Source organism: Triturus cristatus, chromosome 7 (assembly GCF_964204655.1).
Source record: "Triturus cristatus chromosome 7, aTriCri1.1, whole genome shotgun sequence".
In the NCBI taxonomy this organism is placed as follows: Eukaryota; Metazoa; Chordata; class Amphibia; order Caudata; family Salamandridae; genus Triturus; species Triturus cristatus.
Window position 1 is genome coordinate 1558311650 of NC_140590.1, and position 16777 is coordinate 1558328426.

General features: G+C 47.1%; 1 protein-coding gene across 2 annotated transcripts in view; it reads left to right on the plus strand.

Moving 5' to 3' along the window:
* NCOA5 (nuclear receptor coactivator 5) overlaps positions 1-16777 on the plus strand; it is an 81311-nt gene that overhangs the window by 31235 nt on the left and 33299 nt on the right. For both annotated transcript variants that reach the window (XM_085619357.1, XM_085619358.1), the window contains one exon: positions 8058-8187. In XM_085619357.1, the coding sequence (XP_085475483.1) occupies positions 8058-8187 (130 nt within the window). The remainder of the gene's footprint in view (positions 1-8057; positions 8188-16777) is intronic.

Below are 16777 nucleotides of genomic sequence, written 5' to 3' on the forward strand. Positions count from 1 at the left end.
GATGCATGCATGGTTGAAGTCCTGTTAAGGTTGTTCTGGGCTCTAGTTTTCTAAATTTTCTGACTTCACCAGTCTTACAAACTTGAATTGTTCAGCTGTTGGATTGGGAAATCATTGGTAATCGCGGATTTCCTTTCTTGGGAAGGGATAATACCCTATAACTTATTTTGCCTGAACAGGCTATATTATTAATAGACATGCACATCCCAACTGTAGTCTGAATGCAGCTTGCCAGTCGGAAAATGATGCTAGACTTTCATGCTTGCCAAGTCGCAGCCAGTTGCTCCTCCTGTGCCTCTGCCAGGAGATGGTTTCACAACCACTGCCCCTGCCTATTGAACTAGAGACTGCGCTACCATGCCCAAAGAAAAAGGATGAGGCGGAATAACTGACATGATTGTAGTGATAGTTTGGAGATTAAAGACTCACAAGGGAGGAACCCACTCCAGGTACGTCCAAGATGGAACATCTCAAGGGAAGCACAAGTGGAAAGACTACTTGGTCAAACAAAGTCTGTTCCTGGAGATTACTATAGGAAAATTCCGCTGGCTCATGGACAGGGAATACATTACTTTCACTTTTTTCAGTCATGCAATGCAGATTTGTCAGTGATCCTTTTTCTGAACCACCTATTGGAGGCGAGCACTTGGCAGATGTAAATCCAGCTACTATATGGGCTTTTAGCTCGAGTGGAGATAAATGAGCCCTCAGTGGAACAGTCTATCCTGGATTGCCAGGTGTGATCCCCTACCGCACGGGAACTAATCACCTCTAGCCCACTTTTCTCCTATTTGGATCTCAGCAGTAGGGTGTATCTTGAGGCCTATGGCATTGCGTATTTTGTGGTCTGTGTTCTGTAGTAGGGAATCTCTGTGTATAGTCATAATCTAGTGAATAGTCCCGCCCATGTGCGCGGACCCCGAAGCAATAAAAAGAATCTCTTAAGTTGTCAAGTCATGCAGACCTGCATCCACGCTTAAGAGAGAATTTCAAAGACAGATAATGCAGCCTATATTCACAGGCTACACTGTCCAGTACTTCAACTAGAAAGAATTCCAACAGCAACCACTAACAGCACTGCCTGTCCAGCTTTTTCCATAGAGAAAGAAACCTGCCTCTTCCAGCAAAAGCCTCTGGAATGATAGAGAGGAAGGAATGGACAGACAAGCCCCATAGGCTGCCATTATGTGGCTCAGAACAGGATACTGTGCCTTTAAGAACTTTCCAGAACTTTTCCAGTATCCCAGAATGCACAGCAGGTCCCTTTTACTTTCAGTTCTTTTTTCCGGCTCCTGCTAGCAGGACCCTGGAGCATTGAGCTCTCCCTTTTCAGGGGTTTATTGGTGTTTTTTGTCAATTTTTCAAGTGTTTAGTGTTCTGGTGCTGTCAACATGCCTGGCTTGTTCGACAAGTGCCCAGAGTGCGACAGAAAGAAGGCTAAGTCAGATCCACACAAGGTGTGTATAGGCTGCCTTCCCCAGTCCCATGTGCCTGAAGAGTGATATCTGCCACTCGTTCTCAGCCAGGACCCTGAGGGAAAGAATGAAGATCAGGCTCCAAGTCCTGGAGGACAGAAGGCTGAAGGCACAAGGTGGGTCAGGAGGGGCTAATTCTGCCCATGCTGAGGCCTCTGGGGGGCTCCCCAGGGGCAGGAAGACAAACGCCCCCACTCTCCACCAGCGTCAATTACGTCGACTAAGGCGTCGAGGGATGACCACGGTGTGTTCACCGTCCCCCCAGGGCTCTGGGGAGAATCGACTTCGAGGGAACTGATCGGACCGCCGTCGATGACTTCGGCATCGTCGGCGTCGATGCCGTCAACGTCTCCGTCGAGGCATCGACGTCTATCAGGCCCGGCGTCGGCGCTCACCGTCGAGGGGAGGTCTCCGTCGGGGGCGTTCGCCGTCGAGGGGGGGGGGCGTTCGCCGTCGAGGGGGGCGTTTGCTGTCGAGGGGGCGCAGGGGGCAACCGGACACCAGGAGTCCCTCGACTGAGTCCCCGGGCTTGGGGTACTCAGTGGTATATACGCCGCCTCCGACACCACCGCCAACTCCTCCTCCTCCTCCTCCTCCGATTCCGCCTCGCAGGCCTTCGGGCCCACCACCGGTTCCGACGCGATCGGTCTCATTGCCCAGGTATCCGCCGCAGGGAACTCCTCAGCCGCGGCGCCAGGGTAAGCCACGGTCGGCGAGGCCAGCGAACAGACCGAAGCCAGGAAGATCGCGCTCCCGCTCCGGACGGAGAGGGAGATCGCGGAGCCGTGGGCGTTCGTCCTCCACATCGAGACGGCGCCGCAGGAGGCGCAGATCCAGATCGCGCACTCTATCATCGGCCAGGGACTTCTCACCGCCGCTGTCGGACTCACCCGGGACGAGGGTGTCGCCGGTTGACAATCTGGTCTCCTTCCAGGAGGTACTGCTGAGAGGTACAGCCAAGTTGGGAATCACGGTGACGGTACCGACACCTACGACGTCCGTGATATTCGAGACGCTGCACAAGAAGCACCTGTCTCGCCCCCTGTTGCCTCTCGTGCCGGGACTGGTGGAGCCAGCTATGGAGTTGTTCCTCACTCCGGCAGTGACGAAATCCGCCCCCTCCCGGCTTATGAAGAAGAATCTGACTCGGACCCGACCTTTTTGAGGACGGACCCTTAGCCGGATGCAGTCATTGTGACGGCGGCAAGGAAGCAGCATGCTACCACCCCCTCATCGACAGTTCCGCCCGACAAGGAAAGCCGCTGGCTGGCTTCGGCGGGCAGGAAGGTCTGTGGTACGGCTGCCACCACCATGAAGGCGGCAAGTGCCGGGGCCCTGTTGGGGCGTTACGACCGGGCCCTGTGGGAGACTCTCCAGCAGTATGCGGAGCTAGTCCCTCGTGACAAGAGGGAAGACTTCTTGGAGACTCTGCGCGAGGGGATGCTGGTCTCAAACCAGGTGATCAGTGCGGCAGCGGATGTGTCCCTGCTTGCGGCGCATGGGTACTGTCATGGAGTCCACCAACGGCGGCACGCGTGGCTTCGCCTTACCTCGCTCAAGCCGGAGGCTCGGTAGAGAGTGGCCAATCTGCCTTTCTCGGGGGAAACCCGGTTCAGGCAGCATGCGGACGACGAGATGGCCCGCATGAAAGCGGAGACCCTGACTGCTGTCGGTTTGGAGAAGCCAGAAAAGAAGAAACGCCCCTTCCAGAGACGGTTCGGGTCTGCGGGCAGAGGACGTGGGCAGGCCTCGGGACAGCAGCAGCAGCTCCGTAAACCCTTCCAGAAACGCCAGAAGGGTAGAGGGGGCCAGCAGTCCGCTCCGGCTACCAAGGGCTCGGCCGGGTCGCGGCCTTGAGAATTTACTTCCCCCTGCAACAGTTACCCACTCCAGTGGGGGGAAGCATTCAATTTTTTCCGGCAGAGTGGAGAAAAATTACTCGGGACAAGTGGGTGCTGAATATTGTTTGCAATGGATACAGTCTTCGATTCATCAGGCCGCCTCCAGCGATTCCCCCGGTAAGCTCGCGGTATCAACTGCGAGAGCTCCAGGCGGAGGCAGACATCCTGTTAAGTAAAAAGGCGGTGGAAGACGTACCTCTGTCTCAAAGGGGAAGAGGTCTGTACTCTCATTTCTTCCTGGTTCGCAAGAAGAACGAGTTCAGGCCCATTCTGGATTTGCGGCAAGCAAACAAATGGATTCGCAGAGAAGTTTTGCATGCTGTCGTTGCATCAGATTTACCCTCAGCTGCAACAGGGAGACTGGCTCTGTGCCATAGACCCACAAGATGCGTACTTCCATGTGCCCATTGCACGGAAACACAGGAAGTTCCTGCGGTTCCAAGTCTGCGCCAATCATTATCAATACACAGTACTGCCATTCGGGCTAAAGTCTGCCCCAAGGACCTTCTCGAAGTGCATGGCAGTGGTAGCGGCGCACCTACGAAGGAACAAGGTGTTTGTCTACCCGTACCTGGACGACTGGTTGATCAAGGCCTCATCTTTTTCGGAAGCGCAGGCGCACTTCCGGAGGACGTGCGTTCTCTTGAACAAGCTGGGGTTACACGTCAACATGTCCAAATCTGTCCCGACTCCGGTCCAGTGCATACAGTACTTGGGGGGGGGGGGGGGGCGGGGGGGGGGGCCTCCATTGATACACGGTCAGCAAGCGTGTCTCCTTCGGAGGAAAGACGGTTATCGCTCCTTCGGAAGGCTCAGGACCTCATGGCCGCTTCATCAGCGACAGTGAGGAAGGTGTCTTTGCCGCTGGGGTCGATGGCCTCCTGTATCTTCCTCACGCCGCACGCACGCCTGCACATGCGACCACTGCAGGAGTGCTTGGAGGATCAATAGGATCAGAGAACAGGTTCTTGGGACGACAAGATCCGGCTGTCTCTACATGCTCTTCAGTCTCTGAAATGGTGGTGGTAGGCGGAGAATCTCCTCAGGGGGGTTCCCTTCCACAAGGACATTCCCGAGACGACTATCGTGACGGATGCGTCTCTCCAAGGTTGGGGAGCGCACTCCGGAGAATTACAGATACAAGGAAAGTGGTCCCCGTTGGAGTCGACGCACCACATCAATTTCCTGGAACTCAGAGCCGTGTACCTGGCGTTGAAGGCCTTTCATCCGTCCTTCCAGACCACCTCGTTGCTGATAGACGGTAATACAACCACTATGTATTACCTCAACAAGCAGGGGGGGGGGGGTCAAGATCGCGCACTCTGTCGCAGGAGGCGCAGGCGATCTGGCGCTTGCTTCTGGCCCGCGGATTGATGATCACGGCCACGCATCTGCCAGGTGTGCATAATGTTCAGGCGGACGCGCTGAGCAGGCTGCTTCAGGAGAACCACGAATGGGTCATAAACGACGAGGTACTAGGAGAAGTCTTCGCATGGTGGGGGACTCCAGACTTGGATCTGTTTGCCACTGCCAAAAACAGCAAATGCCGAGACTTCGCATCCAGGTACTACCAGCGGGGGACGCTGGGGAATGCGCTATGGATCGATTTGGTCGAACAGCTTTCTGTACACTTTTCCACCCATTCCCCTGATTCCAGCAGTACTCATCAAACTGTCCAAGTCCAGGGCGCGGATGATCCTGATTGCCCCGGAATGGCCCAGGCAGTGGTGGTTCACGGATCTGCTTCACCGGTCTCTCCTTCCTCACATGCAGCTGCCGTGCAGGCCGGACCTTCTCACGAAGTTCGGGGGGCGGATGGTGCATCCCAACCTCTCGTCTTTGAGTTTGGCGGCATGGCTCCCGAGATAGTGCAATATGGCCATTTGAATCTACCAGAAGATTGTATGGGCATACTGAAGGAGGCTAAACGTCCTTCCACTAGGACTTCCTATGCTTACAAGTGGAAGAGATTCTGCATCTGGTGCAAATCCAAGTATTTTGACCCGACAACATGTAAGGAGATGTCAGCCTTCCATATCTTTTACATTTGGCACAGTCTGGCCTTAATTTCCACTCCATTAAGGTTCATCTCGCTGCTTTGACTGCTTACAGGAAATGCCCTTCACAGACTTCCTTCTTTCAGATCCCTGTGGTCAAGGATTTTTTGGAAGGCTTGAAGAAGGTGTTCCCTCCGGTCAGACTTCCCTCGCCTTCCTGGGAATTGAATGTGGTGCTGTCCAGATTGATGAAGGAGCCTTTTGAACCTATTCACAAGGCTTCGTTGCAGCACCTGTCCTGGAAGGCGGCGTTCCTAGTGGCCATTACATCGGCCCGCAGGGTGAGTGAACTTCAGGCGTTGTGTTGCCGAGAACTTTATACTGTATTTCATGCTGCTATGGTTGTTATGCGTACTCACCCTAAATTTCTTCCTATGGTTATATCTGATTTTCATGTCAACCAGACCATAACTTTACTTACGTTTTTTCAGAATCCTTCTTCTCCAGCGGAAAGGTCCCTACATTCCCTGGACGTGAGGAGGGTGTTGAAGTTTTATCTTGATAAGACCAAAGATATTCGTAGGTCAGACCAATTGTTTATCAATTATGGATCAGTCAGGACCGGTCTTGCTACCTCCAAACAGTCCATCTCTCGGTGGATTGTGTCCTGTATGCAGTTGTGTTACCAAAAGGCTAATAAGACCATAGGGGGTTAACCTAAGGCTCATTCCACCAGGGGCAAAGCTGCCACGACTGCTTTGCTGCGTAATGTTCCGATTGCAGAAATCTGCAAGGCGGCCACTTGGAAGTCGGTCCATACCTTTGCTGCGCATTACTGTCTGGACGTGGATACCAGGGCAGATGCTCAGGTTGGGCAGGCTTCGCTGCGAAATTTGTTCTCACAGTAGTGGTATTATTTTGTAATCTTCTCCACCGCCGTTTTTGTGTGGGGATGAGCTTGCCATTCTATTCACTAGATTATGACTATACACACAGATCCCCTACTACAGAAGGAGTAGTTTCTTTTCTGTAACTCCAGTTCTGTAGTAGGGTTATCTCTGTTATAGCCATAAGCGCCCGCCCTCCTCCCCGGTGGAGAGATGAATGTTAATATAAGGAATGCTACAGGTCTGGCGTGCTACGCCTTCAAAAAGAACTGAAAGTAAAAGGGACCTGCTGTGGATACTGGAAAAGTTCTGGAAAGTTTTCTTAAAAGCACAGTATCCTGTTCTGAGCCACATAATGGCAGCCTATGGGGCTTGTCTGTCCATTCCTTCCTCTCTATCATTCCATGGGCTTTTGCTGGAAGAGGCAGGTTTCTTTCTCTATGGAAAAAGCTGTTAGTGGTTGCTGGTGGAATTCTTTCTAGTTGAAGTACTGGACAGTGTAGCCTGTGGATATAGGCTGCATTATCTGTCTTTGAAATTCTCTCTTAAGCGTGGATGCAGGTCTGCATGACTTGACAACTTAAGAGATTATTTTTATTGCTCCGGGGTCCGCGCACATGGGCGGGACTATTCACTAGATTATGACTATAACCGAGATACCCCTACTACAGAACTGGAGTTACAGAAAAGAAACTACTCCTTCCTGATTTCCATATCCAGGGGATGTGACGCTTGCCAAATGTCCTGCATTAGGTTGAGGTACAGGGAGGCTATCTACCTCAGCCCCATGTGTAGATCAGGGAGCACTTGGCTGCAATTTTAATTCTTTGGTAGGAACGATGTCTCTTCTCCCTGAAGGGACCCAGTCTCAAACTCCTCTGGGCGACCTCTGGTTCTTGACCTCACTTCTGCTCTTCCTCAGTTAGCCTTTATGCATCTCATTCCAGGCACTTTTCTTCCTCCCCATCCCCCCCACCCAGTACTGGTCTTTTGAAATTTGACGCTTTTAGACTTCGTTTCTAGCCAAGACCACCACCCAAGACATCTAGTCATAAGACCTCCTAAAAAGGATAAGCCCTGTGGACCCACCGGAGTTCTCGGCTTGAGGCACTTGTGCCAACCCTGTCTTGCTTTGGCCACTGCACTGCCATTCCTCTAGATAAGACTGGCAGCTACACCATCTGTTGGTGCACGGTAAGCAATTGAACATTAAATTTTAACATTCCAGACATTCTTTTTTTTAAAAGCCTTCGGATGATTGATTGTGAAGCCTATTCACCCCTCCACCTGTCAGTACACGGTCTCATGGAACATGTGAGGAACGTGTTCCTTACAACAATTTATCTTTGTTTGCTGTGTGAAGTTTATGTAGTTGGGGGAGCTCAATGCCATTCAAGGATAAATTTGTTTAGAAAAAAACCTCACTGGTATTCTATTGTTGCTGCTTTTAAGGCAAATACAGTGGTCTAGTATCCTCATTCTGTAGTGGAAATAAAAATGGTTTTGAAAGAAGAAATTCTGTCCTCCGATAATGAACTGTGAACTTTTTTTTTTCGCACTTAATTAACTAGACATGTAACTTTTTGATCAGGCTATCCACCTGTCCAACCACACCAGGCATTGTGCCTAATTCCTGGCAGGCAGCTAACCTTCCGTGGGGGTTTCACTTGCTCTTGTTTCATATGGTTTAAATTGTACATATGTTTCTTAGTGATCTGAGGAAAAATGTCCTCTTTCTGCATGATCCAAGATGTGAAATGAGTTAATATTGATATTGTTACTTTTAAAAACTTTTAGAACGCCTGAAGCGTGAAGAAAGACGCAGAGAAGAGCTGTATCGCAAGTACTTTGAAGAAATTCAGAGGCGCTTTGAATCGGAGAGACCAGTGGACTGCTCAGTTGTTGTTGTTGTAAACAAGCAGGCCAAGTAGGTGCCACATGCATATCTTCAGTAAAGCATAATGCTCAAAATGCACATTGCCATCTTGTGGTGTAGCAGTTGAACAGTGGTTGTGTGGGAAATATGCAGGATCCACCTAACAATGTAAGGGGCGAGGTTGAATAGATTAATCGAAAGCCGCAGAGGAATGTTGCATGAAAAGGGCTTTGTTTGACATGTGATTGAACTATTTAGTTGCCATCTGTGCTCCTGGTTTTGATGGACGGTCAGGGCAAGAAAGATTGAGAAACAGCCAGGGATGTGTAAAAGTGCTAGAATTGAGTTTGTGTTCTTTCTCAAATGTATCCCAACTTTTTTCAAAATCTTTTAAAAGTAGTCCCAGAGATGTGAGGAACCAGCACCAGGTGCTATTTTGATTGCAGAGAATTCTCAATTCTGTGCTGTAGGAGGATTTTTATTTTTGGGGCTGAGATAGTAATCTCCATCCATGGCACTACCGGTGTTGGAATACAATATGACTGTCAGCTTTTGTTAGCAGAGTATATATTCAGTTCCTGAGAGCAGTTGATCTCTGAATGCCCGGACACACTGTAGCTCCTTGAGGGAGAATTGTATGGCTGAAAATGCTGAAGCATATAAGAGGAAAACAGTGAATTGCCTTTTTATTTTTCAGTTCCCATGATTCCTTGATTTGGGGATATTGGATATCAATAATTGGTTTTTGCCTAGCTCTAGTCCTTTGCTTTAATTCATAACTAAGGCAATCTCACCTCGGAAAACACCATGGCTATATAAGTATTCCCCCCCCCCCCCCCTCTCCAATATAGTCATTAATGCAGCGTCCTACCCCTCGATTTGCTTCTTTTGTGATCTAGCAAGCTAGATTGACCAATGTAGTTGAAAGCTCCAAACCAGAAGATTTTGCTTCCTAGAGGAGAGCTCTTGTGTCCTAGTTCTTTCTCTGGGCATTTCCTCCGAAAGCACTGTAGTGTCTGAAGGTGGAGAGGGGGAGACCAAGTAGCTGCCCTACAGATTTCAGTAATGGAAGCCCCCTGCAATGCTGCCCTTGTGGAGGACAAGCTACATATATATCTTCCTGACTCCCCACTGGGAGGCTTCTATTTGTATTGGCATAATGCATGGAAATCTTAGGCCCGACCCACTTTCTTAGAGAAGCAGTCAATGGCTTTACCCCTTTTTCAGATGGACGATAATTTTCATAAGTGACTCTGCCTTTCTTAAAGGCTGAACTCTATCCAAATAAGCTGAAAGACCAGATCTAACATCTAATGAATGCAACCGCCTTTCCTCAGAAGGCCGAGATGGAAAAACTCAAGTAAAAGAATCTCCTGTTCCTTGAAAATTAAGTTAGCCTTTGTACAGCAGACTTGGAAGCTGTGCGCAGGAAAGTAAGTCTATTGCCCATGCTCGGCTGTCCCTTCCCGGTGAACAGAACCTTTGCCTTGGTGTCTGAGAATGCAAATTAGTCCAGCCCTGGAAGACCACATTGTTCTGGAGATTTGCAATTTACAATTTTTGCATGGAGTGAAAAGTTTAGGGGCAAAATAATTTGCTTGCTGAGATGTCTGCGCCTACGTTGCAGATTCCCTGAATTTGTATTGCAGTTGGGGAAATCTGAGCACATTGACCCATCTGAAAGATTTTTTTAAATTCTCAGTCTGTTCAAATTGGGACTGATTTGCCCCAGATTCACTGCTTGAATGATCGTAGTGCTAACCACACAGCCTGAACCTCTCTACGGTGCAATGATCACTTAGCCTCCCAAGTCATTTAGAGTAAATGACCCCTTTGATAGTTTACCATGCACCCCAGTCTGACAAACTAGCGCCTGTTGTGATAACTATTGGCCCTGTAGGGGATAAAAGTACTCATGTCAAAAGAAGTGGCTTCAACCACCAATTCAGATTGTTCATTAGAAGAGACAACAGAATTTGTGTTGACAGAAAAATAGTTGAGGTTAAATCCTCTGGGCCCTCAGCCAGGCAAGAGCCGGATGAGCCTCCTGCACTAACAATCTCCAAATCGGTACCAAGTCGAGCGTGTATGAAAGACAGATCTTGAGATGGAACTATAACTGACTTGCCCCAGTTTGAGGAACTCGGCTCAAGTTAGACTGCAAAGGCTCTACCCCAAGTACTTGGATTAGCCGGTTGTCGAGATATGGATACATTCAAATTCCTTATGAATGAAGTGAGGCCAGTCAGAGCAGCAATCTGGGAAACTATTGTATCCACAGAATCAAAGGCACACAAAGTGCCGGAGACTGCCTTTTAAAATGTATTTTGCCACAGATCCTCTGCAAATTTACCGCAAATTAAACATTTTTAAAAAAGTTTTTGCCCCTTCCCCGGTGCGGTCAGTGTGGCACCCCACCTCCAGGCCTAGGGGGGTCAGGGTATTACTTCCCTACCCCCCTTTTATGTGGTTTAAAAAAAAGTTTTTCTTGTGACTCGTGCAGAGTCCCGAGATAGCAGCCAATCCGATTGAGATCTGTCAGATCCACAAACCCTTTTTGTCCCTAGATATACATACGTTTTATTTTCAGTTAAACTACTGAACTGATTTACACTAAATGACTAATCTTTTTGGACCAAGATCTAGCTTTCTGCCAAATTGGTGCATTTCCATTCAGCGTTTGGGTCTGTCATGTCTAAAATCCCTAAGGTAAATTGCATGGGGGTGCGTTTTGGCATCTTCACTTTCCCCTGCTCATTCCCTGGTTGATGAATCACACTAACACTTTCCAGACAGCAGCTGAAGTGAGAGGCAAACTAGTTTTGAAAAATGTGTGATTTGTCATACCACGCCAAAGTTGCTAGCAAAACAAACCACTTTAGCTATGGAAACTAAGTCCTAACTAGAACTACATATTGGCAATCGTCCGTAAGTAATTGAAAAAAATATATATTTATATAACCTACTAGGCGGTTGCCAGTAGGTAATTACAGTTGGCACCATGTTTCCATAGAAAAAGCATTTTTTGACTTGTCTAACTTTGACGAATCTTCATGAAATTTTCCCCAAAAAGTGTCAGTCTTGTGAGTAGGAAGTTTTGGGCAGATCATCAAGTAGGGCTGTGAAAGGAGGGGCGGGGGGCTAAAAAGGTGCCTTTCCCCATCTTAATTCACATAGAACCTTTAGACCTGTCTGCAGCTCGAATCACTGGATGGAATTACATAAGGTGCCAGGATGGTAGATTTTGGTTCGCAGGTCACTCGTTCAGTTATCCGGTGTAAATCCGTTCAGTAGTTAATGAGAAATTTAAGCGAATCAAGATAGTGATATATAAGGCTGCAGGTCATTTGTGAAATAGCTCATGCTGTCAAATACAGAGCTCTGATTGGCTGCCAATGCTTCAATCAGGGAGTGTTGGCAGCCATCGTGGGACTGCTCCCGCCAAGTCACACAAAGAAAAGGGGCAGGGTAGGAATATCCTGCCCCCTAGCCTTTATCTTGTGCTTCCCGTGGAATCCTGCCACGGCATTAACGCATTTAAAAAATAAAATGAAGCAAATTCGTGAAATTCGCAACAACAAAATGCGTGGGCTTCCGTGCTTAAATTATAGTCCCTGGGTGGGCCAGGTCCCAGGGGCATGCAGGTTGTTTAAAAGAGGGAGGCTTCATTTTACCCTGGGGACCCCCTTTGAAGGAAGGGTGGCGTGGCTTGCAGCCCCCTTTCTGGGCTAGGGACCGCCAGTCCGTTAAGAATCAAACCCATGCATGGCCTTGGTCTCATCAATCCCGCTGTGGGGGACTTACTAGAGGTAACAGGAGGGGTTCTTTGCTCCTAAATACTCTGCATTCAAGGGGACTAAAGTAGGGGTGGTGAAGCACTACTCCGTCTGCTCACAGAACTCTGGAATTTGGCGAAGCTTTTCGGGAATTCGGTAGAGTGAAACTCCTAGCTCCGCCCAGGCCAGCAGAAAGAGGAGAAATAAAGGTTACGCAACGAACAGAGACAAAATAAAGTTATAAGTGAGGCGGAAACAAAAGGCAGAAAACAAGCAGAACGCACTCTCAGAACGCACTCGCACACCCACTCTGGCGCTCGCACACCCACTCTGGCGCTCGCACACCCACTCTGGCGCTCGCACACCCGCGCTGTCGTTCGCGCACCCAGTGAGGCATGCGCTCCCTCTCAAAGGTTACAGTTAGGAAATCACATTAAAAAACAAATTCACTGGGAAAAAAAGCAAATGTCAAAAGGTCTTTCTAGTTGGGCTCTTTCATAGAAATTCAGATATAGTTACCTGAGGTAACTAACTTAAGTCCACGCAATGCACTGCTTACAATCTCACATTACATCGCTCCTGACCTGGTCCGTGACATCACTGACATTTCAAATGACATCACTGATTAAATCTACAGAACCACTCCTACAGCCATTCGCAAACCCATACAAATACTCATGCACATAAGCTTAGAGCCACTCACACCTACTCACTCGAACAGGCATGCAACAAGTCACTCACTCGTACAGATATTAACACATGTACTTGGTCTCTGAGGCAGCCACATAGTCTCCCATGGAGCATCTCATTCACCCATACAGGCACTCACAACACCCACTCACGCACCCATACAGCAACTTGTGTAACCTCACACCCATATAGACCCTCATGTACCTGCTCACTCACCATGCAGCCTCTCATGCACTCAGTCACCATTTTGTCACTTTCACACCCACTATGCAGCCACTCATTCACCCGTACAAAAACTCACACAACCACTCATCTATAGTTTCTCACATACCAACTCACTCATCCAAACACACAACTTGCACACCCACTCACCTGTTGATCTACTCACACAGCCACGTATTCACCCGTATGCATGCACACTCGCATAGAATCACTCAGTAGTACACAAAGTAAACTCATTTTACTTTTGTGATGCATTCGTATGTGTTGCACTCATCACTGGATGATGTCATCGGTGATGTCGTCTGTGATGTTACTGACTGTCATGAGTGATTTAATATGTGAGGTCCTAAGCAGCGCATTGCAGGGGTGTAGGTTCTAGTTGGCTCAGGTAACTATAACTGATGAATTTCTATGGTTTGGAGTGAAATCTGAGCCAACTATAACGTCTCTGTACCCTTCAGCACTAGTAACTCCATTTTTGAGCCGAAAACATTATATTCCAAGACTAAACCTCCAATGGTGCAATGCTACAAAAAAAGTACGACCTGTGTGCTGGGTCAAAACAGTCAACTTTACTCTGTATGACATGCCTGGTCCTACCACACCAGGGTATACTAATGGGGATAGATGACTCTTAGACTGATGGTACCGTACAACGGTAGTGTCATAAACTCTAAATATTTAGAAGTATATGAATTTGGAAAATACACACATGCCTCCGTCGAAGATGTTAAATGTTACATTAACTCCTTCTGTTGCTCCACCTCCTGCCTTTTACTTAGTAAAATATCACACTTAGGCAATGAGCAGCTGTAGTAACCTGTGGAACTCTGAGCAAGAACAGAAAGATGCATGTTTTCCTGAAAAGTTTCCATCACAGAAAATCGCAAACTTCTGTCAGTGCCATCTAGTGCATTGTTCAACAACCCTGCAACTGCCTAAGCACTTGACTGAACGAATGGGGTAGACGTATAGGCCTTCACCAGTGGGCCACTGTATGGTTAAAGCTGTGTAGTGGCACACTCACGAATTGCAAAAAAAAACCCTTAAAAATTCGGCATCCGATACTGGTTCTTCACCAGATAAAGATGGTAAAACTGGGTGCAGTTGGAGTAGAACCCAGTGGAAATCGCAGCTGCTGTGAAAGACTGGTGGAAAATTCAACCGCTTTGAATTGATCAAGAACTGGGGTAGAAAATGTGGGGCTTTTGTAAAACCTTCCGGCAGAACACAAAGTAGTGCTTTTGGCTGAAATGAGCACAAGAAAATAAAGTGTATGTCAAGTGTCTGCACGCAGTACAATATTCAGGGTGTATATATAAGTAATACAATGCTTAGTCAACTCTTTCACATGGCATAAGAAATCTGAGAACTTGCACACACAAAGGGGAAACCCCAGACTGGAGGGATCTGGTTACACACACGTCTAGTTTAAAAAAAAAACAAACTATAAAATCAATTCTGACTGCATTTGATAGGTGTATGCATAGCATGCTAATGTAGAGGCGTCTAGCTGCAAAACCGTTACAGGTAAGTAACTTGCTTTATTTTTCAGGCTCTAAGCCTTGAACATAGACCATCTAAAGAGTGAATGATTCATGTTGGCGTACAATTAAGCCTGGTTTTAAGGTATGGTCTTTATATCGTCTGGAAAGCCTGCTCATACTGGGCCTAACAGTCTGCATTCAAGCCCAAGGTAATCAAACGTATTCCGTTCAGTGGAGAACAGTTGTTAAAAATATTTATAGACCTCTAATTTTAAAGATTAAGGCAAATAATGTTGCTGTGGCGTGTGAAGCATTGTGGTCTTGGTGCTATTTTTGGAAGGACACACCCACCAATCAACAAATGCGAGTAAATATAATCTAGAGACCCACTTGCACGTACGTTACTGGGGTGTCTAACGGAAGTATTCTCATGGCATTGCTCAGACCAGAAACCACACATTCAAGAAATAGGGCAGAACAACTCCAATTCAAGGTATCCATACATGTTGCAAGACGTAATACATCTGCAGTATAAGGATTTGTTGCCAGTCGTGAACCTAAATGACTCCTCCTTCCATATACATATACACCAGGGTTGCCTCAGATTAGTGTTGGGGAGTGTTTCAATATCATTTCTCAGTTTTGACTTTTTGTAGCTAATGGGCAGCAAGACTATTCTGAGTCTCTTGTGGCTGCTCGTCTAAGATGTCAGACTAAACGTGAATGTTTTTGTTGAGATGTCCTTTTAGTGAATTAACTTGTTCCAAATATCCTAGAGCAGCATGAACCAAACTATCTTCTATATCAGTTGGGGTTGCTATATATGTTTAATTACATACACGAGTGACGAAATGCACACCATTTTGTCCAGTTTTATTCAAAAGATTCTTGCTGATATAGTCCATTTGCGTGCAGTCCAGATAATTATGGTTTTGCCCTACAACCACTTGAGTAACGACTATTCCAGGTGGAGCGATCTCTTGCTACCTTTTGTGCAAAAGAGCAGAGATGTGCGTCAGATAAGGAGCGTGAGATCACTCCACCTGGAATAGTTGCTGTATATGTAGCATATAGTAATTTCCCATAACATCCCAACATAAGTTATTCCTGGGAGCAGATAAAACGTGGCCTCAACAACGGAAGTACTTTAGTCAAAGAATTTATACGTTTCAGAAACCGGTTTGCCATTCCATGACCACTGTCACTGACCAAACAGTGATTTTGTTGGGAGTGAAGGCATCATATAAAGTCTGCCCATTCTTATCAAGAAATGCTCATGAAAGCGTGGTCTCAGACTTTAGAGGCCTTGGAGGATGCAAAAGGTGTTTAGATTTTTAAAATAGCTTAACCGTACATGGGTAAGAACATTTTAAACCACCAGTCCTTATAGTAACAATTATGAGAAAGTATGTCTGACACCAAGTTAGGGGGCTGTCTTGACCGCCTTTGTAACATGATCCACTGGACTTGGGAGCAGTTGTACATTTTCTAATGGATACTTTTATCTGCAGCTCCTCTCCTCATGAATCCCTTTCAAGTGCCAGACTGGATCCAGAAACTTGAAATTGTTCTCTTATTTAGAAACTTTAAAGGGCTCTTCGGGACAAAGCTTCTATTACCAGTGTTGTAGCGTACTGCTTTATGGCACCAAAAGCAGATAGAGCTTTATAAAAACATCTGCATCACTCACAAGGTCACCTCCATTGCGTGATACCCGACATCTAAGCTAAAGAATCTGGTCAGCTCAGGTCCTCATTGTGCTGCCACACTGCTTCTCGAACCTTTGGTTTTTAACATAGAATAGTAGTGCCACCAGAATCTGGAATTCTTTGCCTCTAGGCCAGTAACCTCTTTCATTGCCTATAATCAAGACCGAATTGAAAGCCATTCTGTTCCAAAGATTTATATTGGGCCCTCTTCTCCTGATCCCTGTTGCCCATGTTATTTCTGGTCTACTTCTGCTAGGCACTTGGAACAACTTGTTAAGGCTTGCTGCTGACACTGATACTCTTCTTTCTTTCCTCTCCCCATCCTGCTCACTGCAACTGACATCCTACTCCATATCTCAAAACTGTCTGGTCCTCACGTCCTGATTATTTTAACTCTCACTATCTTCTCTTTTTATGAAAGTACTGGGTAGGGATAATTGCTGACTAATGGAATTCAATTCGTCATGATTATTTTGCCGATCTCTTACCTTTTCAGATTGTGGAAAACGTACAAATTTGTACTCGTGTGTAACTTGCTACTTCATATGTAATGCTTATCCAACTTATCAGCATGTAGTTTGACTTATGTAATGCACTCTGTAATGCCTTCGGGGAGTATCTTGCTATGTAGTAAATGTGTAAATAAATCTGAGGAACGTCACTGATTCAGGCTTTTACAAAGCCTTACCCAATGATACCCAATTAAATAAACCCACATTTTCTCCAGCGGGAGATTTTTAATAGATATATATGCTTA